The 23,818-nt window shown below is 44.6% G+C and overlaps 1 protein-coding gene across 1 annotated transcript in view; it reads right to left on the bottom strand.

Moving 5' to 3' along the window:
• The window catches only part of LOC118880960 (protein-glutamine gamma-glutamyltransferase E-like), a 41,141-nt gene that overhangs the window by 6,880 nt on the left and 10,443 nt on the right, over positions 1 to 23,818 (bottom strand). Inside the window, 10 exon segments of the mRNA XM_036825207.1 lie at positions 22 to 330; positions 3,529 to 3,774; positions 5,616 to 5,719; positions 14,860 to 14,995; positions 15,099 to 15,276; positions 18,499 to 18,629; position 19,750; positions 20,024 to 20,142; positions 20,749 to 20,991; positions 21,336 to 21,500. Coding sequence (XP_036681102.1) covers positions 22 to 330; positions 3,529 to 3,774; positions 5,616 to 5,719; positions 14,860 to 14,995; positions 15,099 to 15,276; positions 18,499 to 18,629; position 19,750; positions 20,024 to 20,142; positions 20,749 to 20,991; positions 21,336 to 21,500 — 1,632 coding nt within the window.

Raw genomic sequence — 23,818 nt, 5'->3', positions numbered from 1 at the left:
GCAACCTACAGGATGAGTTACCTTCTTCGGGACCCAGGGTTAGGGTGACGGAGTCCTTCCACACCTCGTGTACAAGTGTGCCATTGTAGACGATGGTCCAGGCTGTCATGTTCACCATCACTGTCTTCGAATCACTCGTTAGGTTTTTGAACATCAGGGCCAGGTTGACTTCTTTGCCCACTGTCAGTGCGCCAGTGATCTTGAACTTCCCCGATATGCTGGGCTTCAGTTCCTCTGTGCTCAATTTTAGTGCAGCTGTTGCTCTAAATGCCATGTAGGGTTTAAGTTTCCCCAAAGCCTTTTCAAATGCTTGCCTTTCCTGGCTGGAACCTGTGTGGTGGGAAAAGAGAGAAGCATCTCAGGGATGCGGTGGCAACCTGGACAAAGGACAGCATCCTGCCTGGAAGGGTGGCCTGGAACTAACACTGGTTCTGCTGCTTGCACAACGATTCTGATTCAAGCAAGTGTCTGACCTCTGCAGGTCTCCATTTCATCCTCCTTAACACGAGGCTCACATCCCAGCTGTTCCAATCAGCTCTAAATTTCCATGGAGATGTAGGGAAAGGTGCATAAAATTACTATATGGCTTGATATTTTGCTTAGGCTAATTAGGTTAGATCTCTCCCTTCCTTCCTTCCTGTCTTCCTTCCTTCTTTCTTTCTTTTGATAAATGATCCTTTGTGAGACAAAGAAAAAACAGATAATTTAAAAGTAACAAAAACTGAGCTAAAAAAGTTTACAGTAAGTTCATAAGTGAAAAAAAGATTATGATTTAGAATTAACTTCATTGAAAAAATTTTCAAACCAGTTTACCATGTTATTCTGCTTTGTTTCTAAAGATGCTTTGAGAATTGAAGAGTGGAACTTTTGTCCATGTCAGTTGACAAGAACTTCCCACAGTTGTTATGGTTCCAGGTTACGACTAGTTTAAATTGTCGAGAGAGTTCAGGTTTCATAAACACAAAGGCTGAACCACAGGTTGAGTTTCTGATTCTGACTTGGGTCATGGGTGCTGCTGAATGTGATGCTATAAACAGTCCCTGGAGAATGGCCAAGATCATGGCCTAAAAATCACAGCTCTTGGGGTGCTAAGAGCTGATAACCAACTCTGAGCCTCTGAGCCAGGGTAGACCACACAGTGCACATAAGGCTCCCTGCCTGACCTGAAGATAGATCCACTATCAAGGAGAAGGTATTGACCTTCCAGGAACACGGAAAGAGATACACAAAGAATGACCATACTTACGCCCTTGCCCCCTAACTTCCCCAACCCACCTGTGAAATTTTAAGGCAACAGTTGACTTATTAGAAGCACTTTACAATTTAGTGAGGTCTTTCCCATAAGTTACATGTAACAACTGGCAGAGACCTCAGAGGCCAACCATTAGAGTTAAGACCCTAAGAGGAGGAGCGATTGGTCCAAGGGACTGGTAATCTGGGAATTAGGGGCAGAAAGAGGGCCAGTCCCCAGAAGTCTAGACCTGAGTGTAGTAGTTCCTCCCTCACACCTTACTGAAAAGAAGACAGGCAGCCAAATTACCCAAACTGATAGCTCCTGGTGGGCTGGGTTCCTTTTGGTGCGTTCCCATTCTCTAGCTGAGCTGTAAGTCCACACCCAGGTCTGAAGGCTGTGCAGGGAGCTGAGCCTCTGTGCCCAGAACCTCGAAGCAGGTGTGTTTGCACAATGAGGCTCAGAGCCCACATACCTATATAGGTCACCTGCCAGGCTTACTTAAGACCAAGCTTCCTGCTGCTGTTTTCTCCCTTGGTGTTGCTGTTGCGCAAATGCTTAGCAACCCATTTTATGAGCTTTTCCTCCCTGGGGCCATCAAACAAAGGCTGGAATCATTAGGTAAGGAAGACTGGTCAACATCAGGCGATGTGATCAGCCCTGCTGTCACACAGGGACTGGGTCATCGCCAGGGGTCCTGCAGGGATCCCCCAATCTGGCCGTGGCCCCTTCCCATTGCTCAGGGGGTTTGGCTGGGACAGCCAGAGCCCCCAAGAAGCAGAATCAAGGTGTGACAGTCAGGTAAGGAACCCCACAGAATCACACAACCGTGTAAGCAGTGCACTTCAGGAGTCCCTCTGGGAGGTCATTCCAATGAAGTTGCAGATGTTCAAGTTGATAAAAATCATAACTATTTATTAAGTCCTCATTATGGGCCAGGCACTGCCCTTGGCACTTTCTGTACACTAGCTCATTTAAATCCCACTGAAGACAGGCCTTGCTCTTCTCATTTTACAAGTGAGAAAACGAGGGATCAGAGAGGCTAAGAATCCTGCTTGAGGTTGCACAGTTATAAGGGGTAGGGTGGAGTTCACCTCCTGCCCGGGGTTATCTTTTCCTTGGTCCCTACTCTTGTTTCTACATCATGACACTGTTGAGAATTCTTGTCACACACCGGCCTGTCCCCCTGGCCTGTGAGAGAAAGGCCATCTGACCCCAGCTGGGGGAATGGCCTGCATAGGTGGACTGGGGTCCAACTGAGGGCACCAATCTCATCACCCTAGAGTCGTGCCTCAAAATGGCCACAAATACCACACCCAGAGGTTCATCCACCTCCCCTGCTCAGCTTTCCTGTTTTGTAAATGGCAGCCAACAGCAGAAGTCAGCAGGGTACGGAGCTGTGGGGTTCACTTTGGGGGCACGTGGGCACCTTCATGAGAGCACTTTTCTTGACACCTCAGAACGAGCAGTGAGGATCGGCTGAAGGAAATATTTCAAAGTATTTTAGAAAGAGTGACATGTTGACCACGTTAAGGAGTGATTGGCCTGCTAGAGCAAGCATTAATTCACCTTTGCCTGTTTCTAAAAATGAACAACACCTTCAAATGTAGAACTTTTGTCACCATTGAGACTCCTCAAAGAGATAAGTCTCTGACTCTGAAAGCAACTTCCTAAATAGTGCAACAAATGTAATTTGTGTTAAAGGTGGCCTCGTAGCAACTAGCCTTCTAGGTGACTTTAGGGAGACCAGCACTCATGTGGATGCTAAAGATTTCAGGGACTCGGGCGTTGTCCTCATGGTGTAAGCCCACCTCATCTGGCTTTTGGGGAGGCCTCTGAAGCAGACGAAGCAGTCCCCACATCTTGGGGGACTGTCCATTTCTTTTTTCAGAGAATGTTTCCTGCCTGTGTTTCTTAGAGGCTAGGGGAGTGGGCTGACTGAGAGGCCCTCGGGGGATCTCTCATGGGGGCCATGTTTCTCCCTGTGATGTTCAATCATGGTGCTGTCATCCCAGTTGTGTAATTGGCAAAGGGCCACAGCTGGAGATGAGCTGGACTGACAGCTGCCTGAGTCCTGTGGCAAATTCCCACTGGTACCGCGTCTTTTCATGACGGTTCTGTTCCCATGGGAAACAGTCTGGGGAGCTGGGCATTAGATGCCAGGGAGCAGTCCTACCATTCAGGCAGAATTGGCTGACAATTCGGAAGGAGTATGAGCAATTTTTCCTTCTCCACCTCAGAGCTGTCTTCCCACCGTTAAGCCCTGGGTGGCACAGTCCATCCACACCCCCTCCTACCTTCTGGGTACTTGTAATTTTCGGTGACATCCACGCGAGTGTTGCTGCCCACTGCCTTGGTACTGATGTATTTGCCAACGTAGTAAGGGTCTGAGGAATTCTTCTTCAGGCCACCGGTCCAGGAATTGTAGATCCATGTGATGCGGTCGGCATTAACCTCGGCAAAGATGAAGGGCATGTCGAAGTCCCAGTCCACATTACCCTCTCGGAGAGCGATGACCGAAGCAGGGCCACACTGGAACACCCCTGGGGGCCAGGGTGCAGAGGTTGGATACATGCCAAACCCAGGCCCATCTACAACAGTACACCCCATGGCCTGCTCCTCTGGGGCCCACCCATAACCACCCAACTCCCCTGCCTCTACCCCGCCAAACTCCTTCAACCCCAACAGTCTGCCCCCCTCTTTGGGCACTCAGCAAGACATTCCGGGGCTACTGTTATCTTCTGCAATAGTGCTCTGGTGAGACTCCACCTCCACAGAAAATGGCCCAATCCTGTATTCTGTGGGTGCATAATTTGTGCTGACCCACTGCCTTCAGTCTGTTTCCTAAAGGGGAAAGTCTTGCTGTCTTGTGCTCAGGGCTGCCTCTTTTCTACTCTGCAAATCATTCTTCCCAAATCACCCCCCTATTCCTGAAAGACTTTTCTGCATACCCAGCCCACAGGGATGTCATGCTTCTTTGGGGTCCCAAGCCCTGACCGTCATCCCTTCCCGAGCACTCAGCATAGGTAGCTCAGACAGATAAGTAGGTAGGTAGATGGATACATAGAGAGATGGACAGATAGATAGATTCATAGATGAATGGATGGTTGGATGGATATAGATGTAGATGTAGGTATAGATATACAGATATAGTTTCATTCATGAAGTGCCTAGCTGAAAAAAAAGCAAGGTGCAGCAGAATAGAAACAAGAGTATTATTCCATTTGTGTTTACAAAACAAATAAACAAAGACACACACACACACACACACACACACACACACACACATGCTTTTATAAGCCTGAAACAGTGACTTTCAACCTTTTTTTTTTTTTTTTACCATGACCTCTAGAAATAAGTAGATTTTACATCATGGCACATATATGACCCTGAAACAAAAATTCCACAGGACAATTCTTATTCTTAATGTCCAATGCACCCTGATATTTTCTTTTCCTTTCCTTTCCCCCACCCCTTTCCATGATATTCTATTTCATTTCTTAAAATGATGGTCACAACCCATTAACTTGATTTTATAGCTGCTAGTGGATTGTAGTGAAAAGGTTGAATAGTGGCCTAGAAAATATCTGGAAGGTTACCCTCCTCACACCCAAGTTCCCCAAATCTAACGTGCATTGCTTCTGGTAGAGACGCTGCAGTTGGGGAAGGGAGTAAGCCTTCAATTTCATTGTAAGTAAGTCCTTTTAGAACTATTTGAATTTTTTTTAAACCATGTGCCTATATGACCTTTATGATTTTTTTTTAAGTTTGAAAGAAACAACTGAAAATGAGGGTAACAGACAAGAATGCTCTGGAGGTCAGGGGAGGGAAGGGGAAAGGTTCCTGGAGAGCTTGAGACCCAAGCTCTGATGGGAGAGTGGCCACAGGTGGGAGCACAGGGATGGGGCCAGGCCAGCCTGCGTGAAGGAGAGCTCGGCCTGGCAGGGGACACATGTGAAGGTGAGAGAGGCGATGGGGGCCATGATCATGGAGGTCTGGAGCTGAGCCAGGGAATTTGGGTTAAGTCCCAAGGCGATGGGGAACTGGAAGCTTTCTGTGCTGGGAGGAATGGGCTACCAGAGGTGGTGCAGGAGAATCATGGTTGGCAGGGGGCAGCTCCTTTCCCTTGCTGCAGGGCACATGCCAGGGCCTCTGCAGCAGCCATGTGAGTGCAGGTATGGAAGTCATTTTAATAGCAGCCTGAACCAAGAAAATTAGGAGGGAAATCTACTTTCAAAATATTTTTGTTTTAATCCCTCCCTGCCCTCTGGAGGTAGAGAGGATTTGGGTGACCTTGCTGTGCCGCTGTCCACCACTATAAAGAATCGAGAGGTCATGACTTAGAGCCAAACCCAGAGAAGGGGGCCGTCAGAGAGTTGGTTACCTTGGCTCCTTTCCTGGGGGGTGGCGTCCAGAACCTGCCATCCACTGTATGATGGGCTTAGGTCAGTCCGCTCAAACCAGGCTTCATTCCAGACGTGGAAATTCCTGCAGACAGAAGCACAGACTACAGAGTTTGGCCAAGGCCACACAGCAGAGGAGTGGCAAAACACCACATCTCTGATCTGACAGTGCAGCACCCTGATACTCATCAAGTGAGCTTACTCTGTGCCAGATATTGTGCTAGACCTTGGCAAGCATTGTCGCACTTAAATTCTCACAGCACTGTTAAATGGGTACTATTTTTATGCACATCTCTTAAAAGGGGAAACTGAGGCTCAGAGAAGTTAAGCAGCTAACAATGGCAGAGTCAAAGTTTGGACCCAGGTATGCCTAACTCCAAAACCTAGGTCCTTGACCACCATGTTCTACTGCCTTTCTGAGGAGCAGAACAGATCTAGGTTAGAGCCAGAATCCAGCAAGCAAACCCACACAGCTTTCTCCTATGCATCCTGTTGGGGTACACTACTGTATTTCATGTGGGATGAAAATGAATGGGGTTGCAGCAAGAGTGACAGGTCTGGCTAAGAGCCACAAGCCCTTGGGCTGAGGTCCGGATTGAAGAATGACATATACCAGTCTTAAAATGTTCTTCATCAATGGCAGCCCCTTGTCTCCCAATCTATATGTCTCAGTCATTTGTCCCCTCCCTCAGCAGGTATAACCAGTTAGCCGAAGCTTTATGCATTCTTGATTCTGCCCTCTACTCTCCCCCTCTCCAATCCCACAGCAACTACATAAACATTGGCTTGGCAGTTTTGGATCCAACTTAGAAGAAAATGTAAGTAAGTCTGACATAAATTCAAGTTCTATCCAACTTGAAAAAAAATTTTGTTATACTCATGAGTTGGAGAAGATAGTTTTAAGCAGAGAACCAACTTCTGAATGATAAGTGTGACTAGGTAAAAATATTAAACTTGCATATACCAAATAAACAAAGAAACAAACTATAGTTCTGTTTCCAGCATGGGAATAAGCTCATAATAGACAGTCCTTACTGCAGAAAACAATAAACTGGGGAAAAAAATACAAAAGACAGCTATCTGAGAGTAAATAAAGCAGGAGGATTTTGGGAGGGTGCCAAAACTTTTAGGAAGGGGCCAGCATGGGGCAAGTTGTACTTTGGTGCCCTTGCCCCTAAGGACAGGCTGCAGTTGAGGTAAAGTGCAGGGCAGTAAAAACTCCAACAGGCAGCCTACATCTTTCTGACCTGGGGAGATAAGAAACTGAGCCTGGGTTAACCAGGGTTGCTAGAGAGTGAAGGGGAAGTCTTGGAAAGGAAAGAATCAGAAAGGGGGACCCAGATTTGTATATAAACTCTGCCTAAGCTTCTGGGTGACCTCCGAGCTAGGCATATATGAGGCAAACTACAAGTAGTCCAGCTAAAAATTTAAAAAATGAACTGAAACTTGGGCTGCTGCCCACCATAAGTGAGATAGAATTTGCAGTTTGAGTCTACCTCAGGTATACTGCTAAGATAAAATGTAGAATCAAGAAGAAGCCAATGTCCAGGATACAATCCAAAATTAGTCGACATACAAAGAACCAGAAAAATGTAGCTTGTCCTCAAGGTAAAAGACAATCAACAGGGACTAACCCTTAGATAATCCAGATGTTGGAATTATTGGATAAAGACTTTAAAGCTGTTGTGATAACTATTCTCAGTGTAATAAAGGAAAATATGATCATAACAAATGAAAAGAGGGGGTCTCTTAGCAGCAAAATAGAAAATATGAAAAAAAGAAGCAAATGGAAAATTTTAACTGGGAAAAAAACCAACATCTGAAATTAAATAATTCAATGGATGACTTACTAGCAGAATAGAGAAAACAGAGGAAAGAGTCAGTAAACTTGAAGACAGATCAGTAGAAATTATCCAATTTGAAGAAGAGAGAAAAAAAGGTTGAAAAAAAATCAATTAAGCAGGGAAAATATATGCAACATGTATACTAGACAGAGATTTACTATAATGAATATTATAAAGTACTTACAAATCAATAAGACACAAAAGACCACCTGGAGGGGTGGGATAGGGAGGGTGGGAGGGAGACGCAAGAGGGAGGAGATATGGGGATATATGTACATGTATAGTTGATTCACTTTGTTATAAAGCAGAAACTAAGACACCATTGTAAAGCAATTATACTCCAATAAAGATGTTAAAAAAAAAAAGACACAAAAAAGGAAGTGAAACATGCCAATAATTGACAATGAGCAGGCAATTTTCATAAGCGATACAAATGATCACTGAACATATGAAAATAGTTTTAACTTCACCACCATTAAAAGAAAATTAAAATGACAAAGAAATATCATTACACTTATTAGACTGACAAAGATGAAAGCATAGGATGATACACATTGTTGTGTGATACTCATCATTGTGTGGGAAAACAAGCAGTGTTATACACTGCTGGTGGGAGTTTAAATTGGTATGACATTTGTGAAGGGCAATTTGGCAATGAGTTTGAAATACCTTTAAAAATCTATATACTCACTGAGCCAGTAGTTCCACTTCTAGGAATTTCTCCTATAAAAACCCTCACATTAGTGCACATAGATGTACATGGAAAGATGTTCACTGAAGCATTATTTGTAATAGCAAAAATAATGGAGGAAAAATTTATCAATAAGGAATTGGTCAGATAAATTGTGGCACAGCCGTGCAGGAGAATATCGTGCAGTGGTCCAAAAGAATGAGGAAAATCAATCTAGCACTGACATGGAAGATGTCTAACTTGTATGACCAAGTAAGAAAAACAAATTATAAAATAGTGTGTATATGTATATGTATAAGCTTATAAAAATATATACTAATATGATGAAACTATTTTGATTTAGAAAATTATACATTAAAAAAGCAGTAAAAAAAAAAATAAAAAAGCAGTGAAAGTTAGTCCCCCATAATTCTATTATCTTAGATAACCACAGTTTAAATAATGGTTTGGTGTATATATTGTGCTCATGGACAGATTTTGGTGCATATGAACTAAGTTGTATGTTATTTATTTCTGTAATGTTTTCATATTCTATAATGAAAATTACTTATTACTTCTGTAATTCTATAATTACAAAATAGATATTTAAAAATATGTATATTATATAAACACTAATAGCTAATACAGTTGTGTCAACACAGAAAATTATTAAGTTTTTTAACTGTCTTATATATCAACTCATTTAATCTTCACAATGCTCATATAAAATAGGAATAATTATTATCTCCTTTTGACAGTTCTAGAAACTGAGGCACAGAGAAGAAGTTAAGTGACTTGTTCAAGGTCTCAAAGTGAGTAAATAGGCAGAGTGGGATTTTAACACAGGCAGAGGGCTGCAGGGTCCATGCTTTTAACTACTAAACTATACTGTCCCTCTAAATTTTAATTTATTGACAAGAAAGATATTAAAAATTATAAAATAGACTGTTAACTTGGTCCCATTTGGGTAATTAACACTCAATGCACATAAACAGAATGAAATGTCTGGAAGGATCTATCTCAAAATGTTGTTAGTGTTTTTCTTTGGGTAGCTATATTACTATTACTCTCACTAATTTATTTTTTTATTGTTTTATAATCAGGAAAAGATTGTTTTTGTTTTGCATGTTGTAAAATGAAACCTGCAAGACTTCCTATGGGGACCACACTGGGAGTTCTACACTATACAGTTGTCAGAAGGAGTTAGAAGTGTTCCCTAAGTACTTATCAGGTGCACTGTGACCCTGCTACATCCTTCAGAGAACAAGGGGAGAGCTAAAAAGTCAGCTCCAAAACAAGACAGAAGGAATAAGGTCATAAGGGGTAAACAAACAGATAATGATAAATAATACCAACCAATGATATGAGTGGGAAGAGCACATACTCTCACTACTGTAAAGAAACATAGATCATTACAAAATTTCTGGAAGGCTACAGCACTAGATGCTTTTAAAATGTCCATTCCCTTTAACCCAGGATATACCATTACTAGGAATCTTTCTTAAGGGACTAATCACAGACGTGCTCAAGATTTACATATAACAATGCTCGTTACTGTGTTATTTACAGTAGGAAAAAAAGGGGATAGGTAACATAGGGAATAGGAGATAGTTTATAGCAGGAAAAGAGATAATGGTTTAACCATTCAATGGAATATGATACTTTTAAAATCTTATTTTTTGAAGATTATTTAATGACATTGTGAAAATGTTCATAATATCATGTTTAGTCAAAAACACATGATTTAAGACTATGAAGTAGTTGGTTTCCAGGTGTGGGGAAAAGTAGGATGTGTCTATCATATGCTCCGTCTTTTACCCATGCCTTTGTAAAATGTATGATCCCAATTCTATAAAAACAACAACGAATAAAGAAAAGATTGGATAGAAAACTATCAAATATTTAAAGTATGTGAACAATAGGATTACAGATGATTTTTACTTCTTTACATATTTCTGAGATTTCCTATAATTGTGAAAAAAAAGTCATCATAAAAATTATCTCCAGGCAGCCCCACAAAATGCCTTTTTGAATAGGTCCTTAAGATCGGTTAGAATTCACCCAGGAGAAAGCAGGAGTGTGGGAAGATGACCCTAGAAGGGTGAAAGGAGAAAGAGAGGATGAGGAAACAGGGAGAACACCACGTTTCACATTCATCTCATCCCTGGCAGAGAGCTCTAGATAAGGGCGGGTTGGTTAACATAGATTGGTAAGTAGCTATGTTTGAATACTTAAATGCAAGGCAGGAATTTAAGACAAAGCAGATAACAAGTTCATCCTGGTCCCTCCATCATTTGAAAGCCAGCACTTTGCTCACAGTTACTTGGGATGTATGTGCCTTTCAAATGCACCATCAGGTTTGTTTCTGGTTGTGTGCCACGTTCTTGCCCACCTCCCAACCTTGGACTCTGCTCCTGTCTCGAGTGTTTCAGGAGTAGGAGTTTAAGAAAAGGACAGACTGAGGCATTTATTTAAAAAGATGCAGATTCCCGCCCCTCCCAGCTCCCTCCACTCAAATCAGTTCTAATGCGACCTTTGAAGTTTATAAACCACTGCCCCTAGAGACAGCAACTGAGTTATGCTTACCTCTGAATTCATGGGGTCAGGAGACCCTCTCTAGAAAGTGACCCAAATTCCTACCCATTCTGCCTATTTGTCCTTCCAAATGCAGTTCAGATACCACCTCCTTCAGAAAATCTTTTCCTAACATACTCAGAGGGTGCCAACCTTACCTCTGTGCTATCTCTGCATCTTGCATGATTCAGTTATTTGACATCTGCTCCGTAATCACCCAGCTTCTCATGCAGCTAGGAACTCCTCTAGCGAGATTCCTGTATCTCACTCCTCTTGGTGCCCTGTGCCCAGTGCAGGGTCTGGCATGCAGTACTTACATCATGCTCACTGAATTGAGTTGTTCTGGAACCTGGACACTCTTGCAGCCTTGGTTTCCTTGCTGTGGGTCTGAGCAAGCTGCTCCAGTTACGTTGGGGACTAGCTAAGTATTAGTGGAGGCTGGTGGCCATGGAGAGATGCATTAGGAGCCAGGGCTCGAGTTGGGGGTATGGGTTCTGACAGTTCTTCTCCAGAACTGACCGACTCCACCTCCCTGACCACAGGGCTGGGAAATCTCCATCTGCCTTCCACCTCGGAGCTCTACAAAAGGCTACAAATAGAGTCAAGTCTGTGACTCGAGAAACCGGGGAATCAAGTTGAATGAAATAAGAAAACGAGCCAGAAATGTCAAGATAAAGATAACCTTGGCCGAACTGTTCCAAATCATTTGGTTGCAGGTCTCAGAAACCTCCTTTACAGTGGCGTAGAAGGGAACCATATTAAAGAAGCTTCCCCCAGAGTGTCCTGACTCCGAAGAAGTGAAAACTCCAGAGCCTTGTGCCTTTTAAGTCCAACCACTGTCATGAGCAGAATGGCTTAGAAGAAAATGGACCCCACTGGATGCTGTAATGTGATTCAAAGAAAGATCTAGAAGAAATTGTTGAGGTCCCCGACCTAGCCCTTCATTTTACAGATGGGAAACTGAGGTACAGAAAAGTTAAGGAATTTATGTAAAGTTAAACACTTATTTAGAGCATCCGAATGTCTCCAGCTGTTTACCGGTGCTTCTCCCTGGGCCTCTGTTTTCTCATTTATGAAATGAGTAGGTCTCTCTCTAAGATCCCTTCCAGCTCTAATGTTCTTTGACTGGGGAGAGTCCTGTTGACAGACACCTAGGTCCACCTCCAACTTGGATGCTATTTCAGTTTGACTTTGGGCAAGTTGTTTCTCCCCACTGAGCTCCTGAGACAGCATCTAGTATCATAGAAAAGTTGCATTTGCTGCCTAAGTGTGAAACTAAGAACCCAGCTTTGCCACCTGGTTGGTGTCCAGCCACTCCTTTTCTGGAAAATCTCAAAGTAAGTGGTCAGAATCCTCAAACATCAGTCAGGAATAGTGATACCATTCTTTGGCATCTCTCTGGTGCTTCATAGTTTGGGTTCGAATCCCAGCTCCACCATTTTCTAGTTACCTGCCCTTGGGTGAATGACTCTGTGTCTCAGGTTCCTCAGCTGTAAAATGGGGTGTTCATAATAGTACCTACTTCATTGTTTCTGAAGAGTACATGCAAGCACTCAGAACATTACCTGGAACACAACAATTGCTCAGCAAATTATTAGTTGCTGCTGTTATTATTATTAAGCACTTTCAGATGCTTAACCTCACTTGATCCTTACATTCTATTACTTTAAGCAAATCTGGACAAGGTTCTAAAATCTTTTAACATTTGCAACATACAAAGATTCAGTTGGAAGGATTTCTGTTCAAACCCAAACTGTCCTTTTAATAATAGGTTAGTAATTCCACTCTATGCAGAAAATGACTCGTGGGATAGCTCCCCCACTACCCCCTGGTGGGAACCATGTTGAAGGGACGCGATAGCTCCCTTGGGAGGGGTAGCTCTTACATAAAAAGTGGGGCAAGCTGAAGCTTCAGAGAATAAAAAATTAAAGAGACTTAAGTGAACATCTAGTTTCAGGCCAACCTTTATATTTCACTGCTGGGGAAATTGGGGACCAGAAACATGAAGTGGCTTTCACAAGTTCTAGAGCCAGATGGTAGTGGGGCTGGAGCTAGGGTTCAGGACTCCCTGTCCGCACACCACCCAGTGCTGGTTCCCCACCCACAGCTGGTAGGGAGGAGGATGGGGAGGGACTCACAGCTCTCACTGCTTTCTGAGGAGGGTTCTGATGAGGGGGGATGAGTCTCCCAGGAAAAATCACAGCTTTAGGGCCCAACACCCTGCAATGAGGCCAACAGAAATGACAGTGGAGACACCCTGGAATGTCTCCACAGGCCCAGACTTGCCCCAAGGTGATTATATTTGGAATGAATTATGAAGCTAATGTGGAGTGGTAGCATGAACCAGGAACCAAGAGATCTCAGGGCTAATTACAAATTCAGCTTAAAGGCCCCACCTTCCTGTTCCCGGGAAGTCTTCCTTGATGGCTCCCTCCCTGAATTCCCACAGTGCTTACTGTCTGAATCATGCACCTGGCATACCCCACGCCATCCCACGTTGCTAAATAGCTTCTACTCATGGCCTCCCCACTCCTTATCTCCTAGCAGCACCAGATGTGCTCTCAGTGGAGGGACTGAGCCTTAAGCATTCTGGTCTCTCTGCAGTTGCTAGTGGGCAGGCTGATCACAGAAGGGTTACGCCAAAGGGGACCTCCCCTTCCCCAAATCAGTCATTTGTTGAACCAAGCATCTCCTTTTGTGAAGGAAACCAAAGTCAGGAATGGCATTGCCCCAAGGATCAGAACAGGTTACAGTGGGATTTTGGACACAGTAACAAAAGAAAAAAACAGGGAGAAGAAAAGACCTTCATTTATGAGAAGCTGGGGAAAAAAACCTCTCTGTAAGTAGCCGTGCCACTAGAGGGAAACGTTGTGTATGGGCAGATTAAGAAAGAACATCTGAAATAAGCTTTCTCTTCCCCATTAAACCCTAGAATCCATGTGACCTTGAGTGAATTCATACTCCTCCCTCCCTTCAGAGGCGAGGGGATGCTTACACTACTCAGTGCCATTATTGGTGTGGGGTGTTGTTTATTTGTTTTAAAAGCTTTTTCTGTTAATTTTAATATTCCTTTGACTTTATTAGTTACCCTGAGTACATTTCAGTAAAGTTGGATCTACTTATTCTGGGAATAATAAATAATAAAGAATTCTTTTATAGACCATTTCAGAATTGAACATCTGGAAATAAGATGGCATCTGTTATCAGGTTATCTAGACAAGTATATGCATGTGAGGGATTATGTGTGTGTATAGCCTTTGAAATGGATTCAAACAATGGATTATTGACATGCATGTAGTACTTTATATACATAGACACATAGATATCTGTGTGTATATACAGATATAGACATAATTATTTTCAGTTGCCATCTGGTAATAACTTGGCATATGGTATAATCCTAAATAGCTGTAACAATACCTATTTTATGTATATATGCAGCTATACAAAGTTATGAATATATGTCTGTAAGTTTTAGATAACTTACTTCCAGTTGGCATCTATTATATATTACATACATATGTGTGTGGATAGATACGTGTGCACATAGCATATTTATGGTTAGAAATATATATGCCCAGTTACATATAAAGCTTCTTTTTTTTCAGTTGGAATCCAGAATAAGCTAACATTTTGTTCTATCAACCAAGATACACAGAAAGTATATATGCATAAGAGAAAATGTGTCGCTTTTCTCTAAGAAAACCCAAAAGTCATATGGGTTGCCTGAAGTGACATAAATCTATATTTATTACTAGAAAATCAATAGTTTCAGTGTTTATCTTCTAAAGTAGCATAGGGTCTAGTGGGCACTACAAATTCAGGGAAGAGCCCAGGAATCATATCTTTCACTGGTATAACAGCCTTCATCTGGCGGCGAGATAAAGTAGACCATCAGAATTTTCAGAACTCTGAGAAGAGCTGTTTCGGGTCTTGCTAGATTCTTGCTAGATTCAGCATTTTCATTTTACGCTTGATCTTAGCCAAAAGGCCAAGACGTGATAGCATTTCCACTCTAAACCATATGCTGACATGGTACTTGCCTCCCACCTCCTGTTTGGAGCTGGGTCCCAGGAGCTGGGGAGAGCTGGGGAGAAGCTGCTCAGATGTGGTGCTCAGAAAGGGCCAGACACTCACCATATGCTGTCACTGCCTTTGTCCATGGGCCGCCCTCTGGGGTCATAGTACGTATCCACGCTGAGGTTTTGGTCTGTGTCATGAGCTGAGCTGAAGTTGGTGATAACTCGGGAGGGAATCCCCAAACACCGCAGCGCTGCAAGTCAAGGGCAGTCTGAGGACTCGGGGTGCAGTGGAGATGGTACCTTGGGGTACCCCACTGCTGCCCACCGAGGAAAGGCACATCACACCCAGAATACCTGTGTTGAGGGTCCCAGCGAAGACCCAGCACTGGCCGTATCGGACTGGCCTGAAGCCAGAAATTTGCCACTTCGTGAGGATCTCCACGCTGCCATTCCAGTTCCTTGGGTGCTGGCCACCTGTGTAGTTACCAGTCCAGTTCCCAGCAATCACACCATAGTCCTCATTGCTATTGATCTGGGCAGGAAAAAAACCCCAAAGAAATCAGCACAGAGAGTGACATGCAGAGTTCAGGGGACAAGATAAGGAGACAAGGAAGGAAGCCAGGGAGCCTCCTTCAAGTGGATTTTCTGTCTTTCTGGGTGATTTGGATGATAATTGTGATAATGATCCCCCTAAGGGTATCAAGCGGTATATGAATTTAAAAGTGCTTTCCTTAACAGGCCATGTTTGCCCCTAATTCACATATCATTCGCAGCTCACAGGGAAAACTGAGGCTCCGTGGCTTGTCAGTGGCGAGGGAGGGGCAGAAAATCAGCCTGCTGGCAATTTCTGGCCAGAACTCATGGGGTGCTGCTGCTTCCTGACTTGGAAGCCCATGGTTTGAAGCTCTCTTTTGGTGTCCTGGTCTTCTAAAAAGATCATTTTAGAACTTTAGCAACTAACTTCTTCTTGGAAAGAATAAAGATGGACTGTTGCTTTTCATTCATTCATTCATTCATTTATTCATTCCCTCAACTTAAGGCATGATCCTTGTATAAGTAACACAACCACGATGCAGTATGAAAAGAGCACTGGACTAGCAATCCAAAGATCTGAGTTTCTTAGTCTGAGTCTTTTATAGACTCATATTGAAATATTTAGGGATGAAATGTTATAATGTCTGGGATTTATCAAACAATCTGTGGAGGAAGGGACAGAGATGAAACAAGACTGGCCTTGAGTGGGTAATGGCTGAAGCCAGTGATGGGTACGTAAGAGTTCATTTTACTTTTTCCTCTACTTTTGTGAAAGTCTGAACTTTTCCATGATAAAAAGTTAAAGGAGAATGAAAAAAGGAGAAACCTGAGAGAGAAACAAATATCGTATATTATCGCTTATATGTGCAATCTAGAAAAATGGTACAGATGAACTTATTTGCAAAGCAGAAATAGAGACACAGATGTAGAGAACAAATGTATGGTTACCAAGGGGGGAAAGGGGGTGGTGGGATGAATTGGGAGATTGGGATTGACATATATACACTACTATGTATAAAACAGATAACTAATAAGAACCTGCTGTATAGCATAGGGAACTCCATTTTGCTGTACAGTAGAAACTAACACAACACTGTAAAACAACTATACCCCAATTAAAAAATTTTTTTTAAATAAAGTAAAATAAAATAGATAACTAATGAGAACCTACTGTGTAGCACAGGGAGCTCTACTCAATGCCTCTGTGGTGACCTAAAATGGGAAGGAAATCTAAAAAAAGAGAGGATATATGTATACGTATAACTGATTCACTTTGCTGTACAGCAGAACTAACATAACATTGTAAAGCAACCCTACTCCAGTAAAAAATTTAAAAAAAAAGAGGAAGAAGAAACCCGAGTTGCAAAGCCCCAGCCTGGCTGCTTGTCAGCTGGGTGACTGCCTTGCGGGCGAGTCGATTCACCTCTCTGGGCCTTCATTCTTCACCTTCCAACACAGGGAACGTTTAGAAACAAGTACTCCCTCAGCTGTCTTCCAGCGGCCAAGTTTTCAGAGTTTATGAAAATTTGACTAGCATTTATCCCAACCTTACAATGAGAATGGCTCCTCTCTCCTGTGGGGGGCCACAAGGGCAAGGCCTATGAGGATGAACAGTCTGGAAACGGAAGGATCCTTGCCAGGACAGGCTGACCCAGCCTTCCACCGCCCCTCCATGTGGTGGGTGAGCTCCACACCCCCTCCAGGACGGTCTGGGCTGGAATAGCAGATGGGGCCAGATGGGGCTCCTCAAGATGGAAGACTGCGTGGCCCACCCCATCTCCTGAGTCACAGGTGCACCAGCCTCCAAAGTGGTAATCAGCAGGGTCATCTCTGACTGAAAGCCGAGGTTTCAAAGCCCCACACAGGCCATAATTAGCTCGTGGCCCAGCCCAACCAGGAGGGCTGGAGAGAGAGTGGGGAGATATCGCTGAGGCACCCAGCTCTGAGAGCAAGTGGTTTGTCTGGAGGGCAGGGGTGAGTCAGCAACTACTGGAGCCAGCTGCCTCCCCTACCCTCTCCTGAGCTGAGGAGGCTCAGCTTCCTAAATTGCCTGAATCCAGCTTCCCTCGACCTTGGCATTGGCTTTAATCCACCCCCTCCTGGGCCACTTGGTTTTCGAGGTTTGGCCCAGGCCCCACTCCCTCTCTGCAACTCTTCCCGGCTGCCTTGGTTCCACCATTTCCTCAGCGCCTCCACATTGCCTGGCCTCCCCACAGCCTGTCCTGCGAAGTTTGGGTTAAGAAGTGCTGTCTGATGACCCCCGATATCTATCATGCAGTCAGAAGGTCATTCAAAATTTCTAACCGTGTGAACTAGCTTGTTTAGCTTTGGATATTCTCCCAACTCAAAATTGACTTGAATGCCTAGTCCATTAATCAAAAAAAAAAAAGTTAAGACACTTCTGAGTAAGTCATTTAGTTTCAGAGGTTAAAGTTCAAGAAACCTCTGACTTTAGCTTTTTACTTTGTAACTTTTGAGCAGGCTATCCCTTGTTTGGATTACTTTCTGATGGAGGTGCTCTCTGCACACTGACTACAGAGCAGTGCATTCCTCCAGCATCCAGCTTATGTGTGCATCTGAGTGCGCGTGGGCATGTGTCTGGGGAGGTGGGGACAGGTTTCTCACGTGGAGGGACTGGGCAAGTGTAGGAGGCCCTGTGCGGGCAGTTGGAGGCCTTGTTCTGGCCAGACTCACAGGCTGAGGCTGTGAGTGAGTCACTTCAGCGCCCTGGCATCAGTTTCCCCGTCAAGACAATGACTGTGTTGGCCTCTGCCCTCCCCGCTGGCACTCGAGCCCTCTGTGCTGAGGATGGGATGAGTCGGAGCAAAGGAGGTTAACGTTTCAGGCTCACTCAGGAGCTTACCCCCCTTTCCCAGGAGCCCCAGGGATGGAGCAAATTCTCAGCTTTGCCTCCTCCTGGTCCTGGCCAGACACCCAAAGATCAAATCCTTCGTCATTGGAGGAAGGCCTCGCAATACAGTGGGAAAGGGCTTTGGAGCCGGGCAGCCTGGGTCCAGTTCTGCCTTTGCCACTCACTCACTGTGTGTCTCAGGAATGTTCTTTAATGTAGAGGCTCCGTGTGTGCGAAATGGGGGATGGTAACAGCCACAACTATATTTTTGTGAGATGTCAACCAACCGCTATAAGTGGTTGTGCCTAACCCATAGCTGGGTTTGATATACAGGAATAACTAGTTATTATGGTTTTTCTCATCACTCACCATTGCACCTCAGCACCCCCCGGCCAACATACTGGGGTCGTCTCTGCGGGCCACATCATTAACAGGGTCACGGCGAAAATTCAGGACTATATCCAGCAGAGAGAGGCAAATGTTCAGAATGCCTTCTTCAACTGGTTCAAAATGGGACATATGTTACGATGAAAGAAATGACAAGTAGTATCGCTTATTGAAGGCATGGGGGCTACACTGGTAAGAACCATGGTCTCTGCCCAGATCCTTCCACTCTGCCAGCCTCCTGAGCTGAGAGAATCTGAGGAACAACCACCCAACTTGGGCTTTAACCCTGCAAACTCATCCAGAGCTCTGCTATACACAAGGCCTTGCACTGAGGCCCCTAAAGTTAATGGCACTCCCTCGCTGTTATGAACTTGAGAGCAATCACTTGGCCTGTCTGGGCCTCAATTTGTCCATCTTTATAACAGGGGATCAGACTGAGCTCATCTCAAAGTTTCCATCTAGATCTGACATTGATCTTGAGCATATTACTCAGACTTTGGGGGAACTGATTAAAAAGATAAAATGTCTCATTAAATTGGAATTTGAAGCCATTTTCACAAAATAAGACTTATTTTTGTCATTGCTTCTCAAATGGAGAAGGCCAAGCTCTTTCTTGCCTTAGGGTCCTTTGCATGTGCAGTTCCTTCTACCTCCAGCTCTCTTCCCAAGAGATCTATCTGGCTCCTTTGCCTCCTTCAGGTTTCTGATCAAAAGTTCTTTTCTAAGAGAGGCTCACCCAGATCTCGCCCTTCAAAATATCTTCCCTTCCACCCCCGGGTGCACCTTATGCCATTACCCACCCCCCCCCACTTTTTTTTTTGAATGAAATTTAACACAGAACCCAACATATAAAACTCAACATATAAATATATGGCAGATGTGCTCTGCTGACTACAGAATGGGGTCTGGACATGGCAAGAGATGCACCTGTCCACCCCCTGCTGGACATGCAAGGTACCATCACCCAGGCACTTCATTGTAATGTCTTCATTTGTCTACTGGAAAAAGAAAGGTGGAGGGAATCCCTGGATGTTTTTTAGGCTGAGCAAACCTGGACTCTGTGGGACTCAGATGTCATACTAATGAAGGGGACCGTTGGAAAAGGTCGAATGCACACACCAAGGAAGCTTCGCACATTCTTACCTAAAATGAATAACAGAAACTACATTATTGTCCCAAGTGGTCTCTCACTGGCCTTATCCTCATTTGTGCATCAATGGGTACCAATCACACACTTCATTGCATCAATTTAGTTATGGTGTCTTTTTTCCCACTAGATTGTGACCTCCTCAAAGACAGGAAATATTCTTATCCATCTCCTGTATCCATAGTGGTGCAGCTTGGGACCCTGGCACATAGTAGGTCATCAGTAAATGCCTTCTGAATGGATGAATGAACAAAGGCAGCTAATGGACAGATCTGGGAACTTCCGCCTATCTGTGGGGCCAGCGGCTGAGCTTCTTGGGTATGATAGGGACATTACCACCAGGCTTTATGATCTTTTTACCTGTCCATAGTTCCAGCCAATCGTGCTAATGTAACTTGCTCTTCCCATGAAGATGATGCCAGAATCTTCCTGAACATACTCCTCTCTCTCATCATGGTTGCTCATAAAGACACTATCGGCTGTTTGACACAAAAGCAGATATTAGGGGTTATAGAGACGACTATAGAGACCAGTCCTCCTCTCAGTCCTGAGTACCCTCCTGGGGGCTGGAGCAAGCCCCACCTGCAACCCTTCACCCAACCTCCACTGAGGAGTGAAACCTTGGGCTATAATGCTTCCACCTCACATTATGGGAACTATGAGCTTGAAAAAGAAGCTGGGATGACTTGAGAATCTGAAAATGAGACCCCTGGGAATGAAACACTTGCTTCTTCAGGCACAAGCTATCTCCACGCTGCAGAATTGTGCTGTGGTCATTACACCATACTATACAGTTTTCAAAAGCTCATGAGATCCCTGCAATAGCTCCAGAAATAGCAGGACGTCCATTTAATGGTGAGGAATTTGATGCTTAGAAGGGTAGATTGACTGCCAGACACACAAAGCTGGTTAAATGGCAAAGCTGGACTCAAACCCCTGGCTTCTGACTTCTAGCTTCTGTGTTGTTTCCATATTCCACAAACTTTCCCTAATCAAACCTGAGCCCATGAAAATCATTCCCCCCATCTCCTTTCCATGGGCATCGCTTAGCTGATGGCTGGGAGTGTGTGTGGCTAGGTGCCTACCTTGCAACCAGGGGTTAAAGAGCAGTATGAATGTTCCAAGTTTCAGAGTGGAGTAATTGCCCTCGGAGGAGATCTGAATGCTCAGCGTGTACCTTCCTATGGGTGCATTGGCAGGACTGAGGATGGAGATGCTCAGAACATTGTTCTTGTTGTACATAAGTTGTGCACCCCAGCCAGTGCCACTTATCTTGTCGGAGAGTGGAAACACAGCCTTTGTCTTGGTCGACTCTGAGGGGTAAGGCCCTGTAAAAGAAGGCATAGGACAATGGAAACCAAGTAGTGTTGGCCAGACTGTGGGGAGAAACCAAATTCCAATATAACTGCTGGGGCCCTTTGGGAGACATCATACAATGAAGCATTGTGTTATGGCGCTGGAAGCAGCTGGAGAGACCATGTGGGCCAAATCCCTCTTGATGTGAAGACTGTGACCCTCAGACTCAGAGACAGGCAGAAACTTGCTCAAGGTCACACCAAGTCAATGGTAGAGCTGGGCTAAAGCCCGGGGCCACCACCACCACCATCCCTTGGATGCACAGCCCCAAGGTCTACTCAGATGTGTGTTGGCTGGGGGAGCAGGGAGCAGGTACCTGTGGAAGCTGTGAATGTCACTTCTCTATGGCTGAGACTTCGGTATAAGGTCACTGACATGTAGAAGAGTTGGCCTCTCCGCACGATAAGCTCCTGGCTGAAGAACTTGTCTGTGTGATGTGCCTGCCCATTGTCGGTTGTCTGCCAGTTGACACTCCGGAGTTCTAAAGCCGCGAGACAGAAAAGAAGACTTGAGATCCTCAGAGGCAAGGGATGGTGGTGTGGGGGAAAAGGTGTAAGTTACCAAAGAGACTGCTTTTGGACAGGGCTCGCTGGGGAAGAATCTTCTAGAAAGAATCACATTAAAATGCAAGCATAGCAAGCACTTTACAACCTATTCCCATCTGCCTTTTCAGGCTGCTGAAGCTCTGCACACACTAGTCCCACTTCCCTCTCCACCTGGCCAACTGTCACTCAGCCCTCAAAGAAGTAGCTTCACCCAACCAGCCAGGAGAACTGAGTAACCAATTCTGTCCACTTTATCCTCCTTCCTTTGTGGATGGGGGCTCACGTAGAACTGGGAGGAGCCTACTTCTCTCGAATCCACCACCCTGGTTTGGCTTCCTTGCTTTTTCCTTTGTGTCTTCCCAGATACCAAGTGTCTTCTATCACTCCAACACCCAGCAAAAGTTTAGCTGTGTCATCTGTACTTTATATGTGCAACACCTCGGTGTTGGCCTGGGCATCTGATGCTGAGGAGGATAGTGTAACCCTGACAAGCATTTCGAGGCTGGAGATTGGGCAATCACTGGCCTGGAAGGTCTTTCAAATGCTCACTGGCAAGAGTGGTCTAAGGCCATGAGATCCCTGGATAAGACCCTGAGGACTAACACCTCAAAATCCACCCCCAAACTTCTCAGGTGGTTGTGCAGGTGAGGGAGCTAAGCTGAGAAGGGTTTCAGAGAAGAAAGATTCCAGGAGATATGAGGAGTTTAGCCGATTTAAACCTTTTGAGATATTTAATTCCTTTGAGTTACATTTGAGATGTTCACCAACCATTCTTCTGCAACTGAAAGTGGTCTCTGTCTTTATGATGTGGCCATGGCTATGATGGGAGTGGGGTAGCCCATCCCAGCACCAGGCACAACTCTTGTTTATAGGTGTCTGTCTGTGTTCATCAGAATGTGCCTTCTTGAACTTTATATTCTGATGCCTAGCACATTGCTCTACTGTATTAGGACAGTTAGACAAACAACTGAGGGAATAAATGAACAAACAAACATAAAACTAATGTCATGCAATGACTATCATGACTAGAGCTCTAAATTTAGTCTATAAGGAAAGGTGTATATGGGGTATTCGTTCAATAAACATATAGAGAATACATATTATTTATAGGACACCATGTAAGGCACAATGTTGGGGTGTGAAAATGTATGAAAAGTGGTTTGAATCCTCAAAGAGCTTCAGGAGTGCATAAGACAACATGTCAGAATGAATGGTGGAATGAGGTAAATCCAATCTGCCCCAGAAAAGGTGTCTAGGAGTTGTAGGTAAGAATCACTTTCAGTTATAGGTATCAGAAAAAATTCATTGAAAATGCTGGGCCTTGAAGGAAGAGAGAATTTTGTCAGGTGCATTCCAGACAACAGGCAGAGAGGCCCAGGAGATCAGGTGTCTCATTTGGCTAGAGCAGAGGCTTTGCACAGAGGAGAAAGGGGAGGCGGGGAGGGCGTGGCTCCAGGGTGGGCCTGGGGCTGGGGGCTCCCATCCAAGCAACTCCGGAGATGGGCAGAGGCTCGTAAGAGACACTCTCTTGAGTGGGATGCAGACTCTGGGGTGATGAGCCAAAGGCTGCTGCTGAAGCAGGGCTCAGGAGGTGATCTCACCTCCACTTGGAGTACTAAAGATTCATTCATTCAAATGTCCACTTGTTCATTCATTCATTGAACAAATGGTTATTGAAAGAATAAATTAACTTTTTCTTACTCAGGGAAACTAAAACATTTATGCAATCAAAAATATCTATTGAATGAAGGGCAAGGCAAAGGGAGGGAAGGTGGGACAGAAGAAGATGAATGCTCCTGTACGTAGACATTGAATGGCAACAGCTCAGATCTCAGGCACCCTCTGGCAAACATCAAGCTCTACATGACTTGCAGAGAGCTGGTTTGCTAAAAGCTAGGACTCTTTAGGGCAATGTCCCCACCTTTTAAACCCCTGCCTCTTATGAACTGTGCTCACTGCTTTCTGTGCATGGGATTCGGTAGAGCTTTACTCACTGTCTCGTTTCAGAAAAAAGAAGAGCTCTTAGAAATGTGTGGTCTGGGCTTCCCTGGTGGCGCAGTGGTTGAGAATCTGCCTGCCAATGCAGGGGACACGGGTTTGAGCCCTGGTCTGGGAAGATCCCACATGCCGCGGAGCAACTAGGCCCGTGAGCCACAATTACTGAGCCTGCGCCTCTGGAGCCTGTGCTCCGCAACAAGAGAGGCCGTGATAAGGAGAGGCCCGCGCACTGCGATGAAGAGTGGCCCCCACTTGC

This window comes from Balaenoptera musculus, chromosome 15 (genome assembly GCF_009873245.2).
Source record: "Balaenoptera musculus isolate JJ_BM4_2016_0621 chromosome 15, mBalMus1.pri.v3, whole genome shotgun sequence".
NCBI lineage: Eukaryota > Metazoa > Chordata > Mammalia > Artiodactyla > Balaenopteridae > Balaenoptera > Balaenoptera musculus.
Note: the sequence above shows the minus strand (reverse complement) of the source record. Positions and strands in the feature narration are given on the sequence as shown.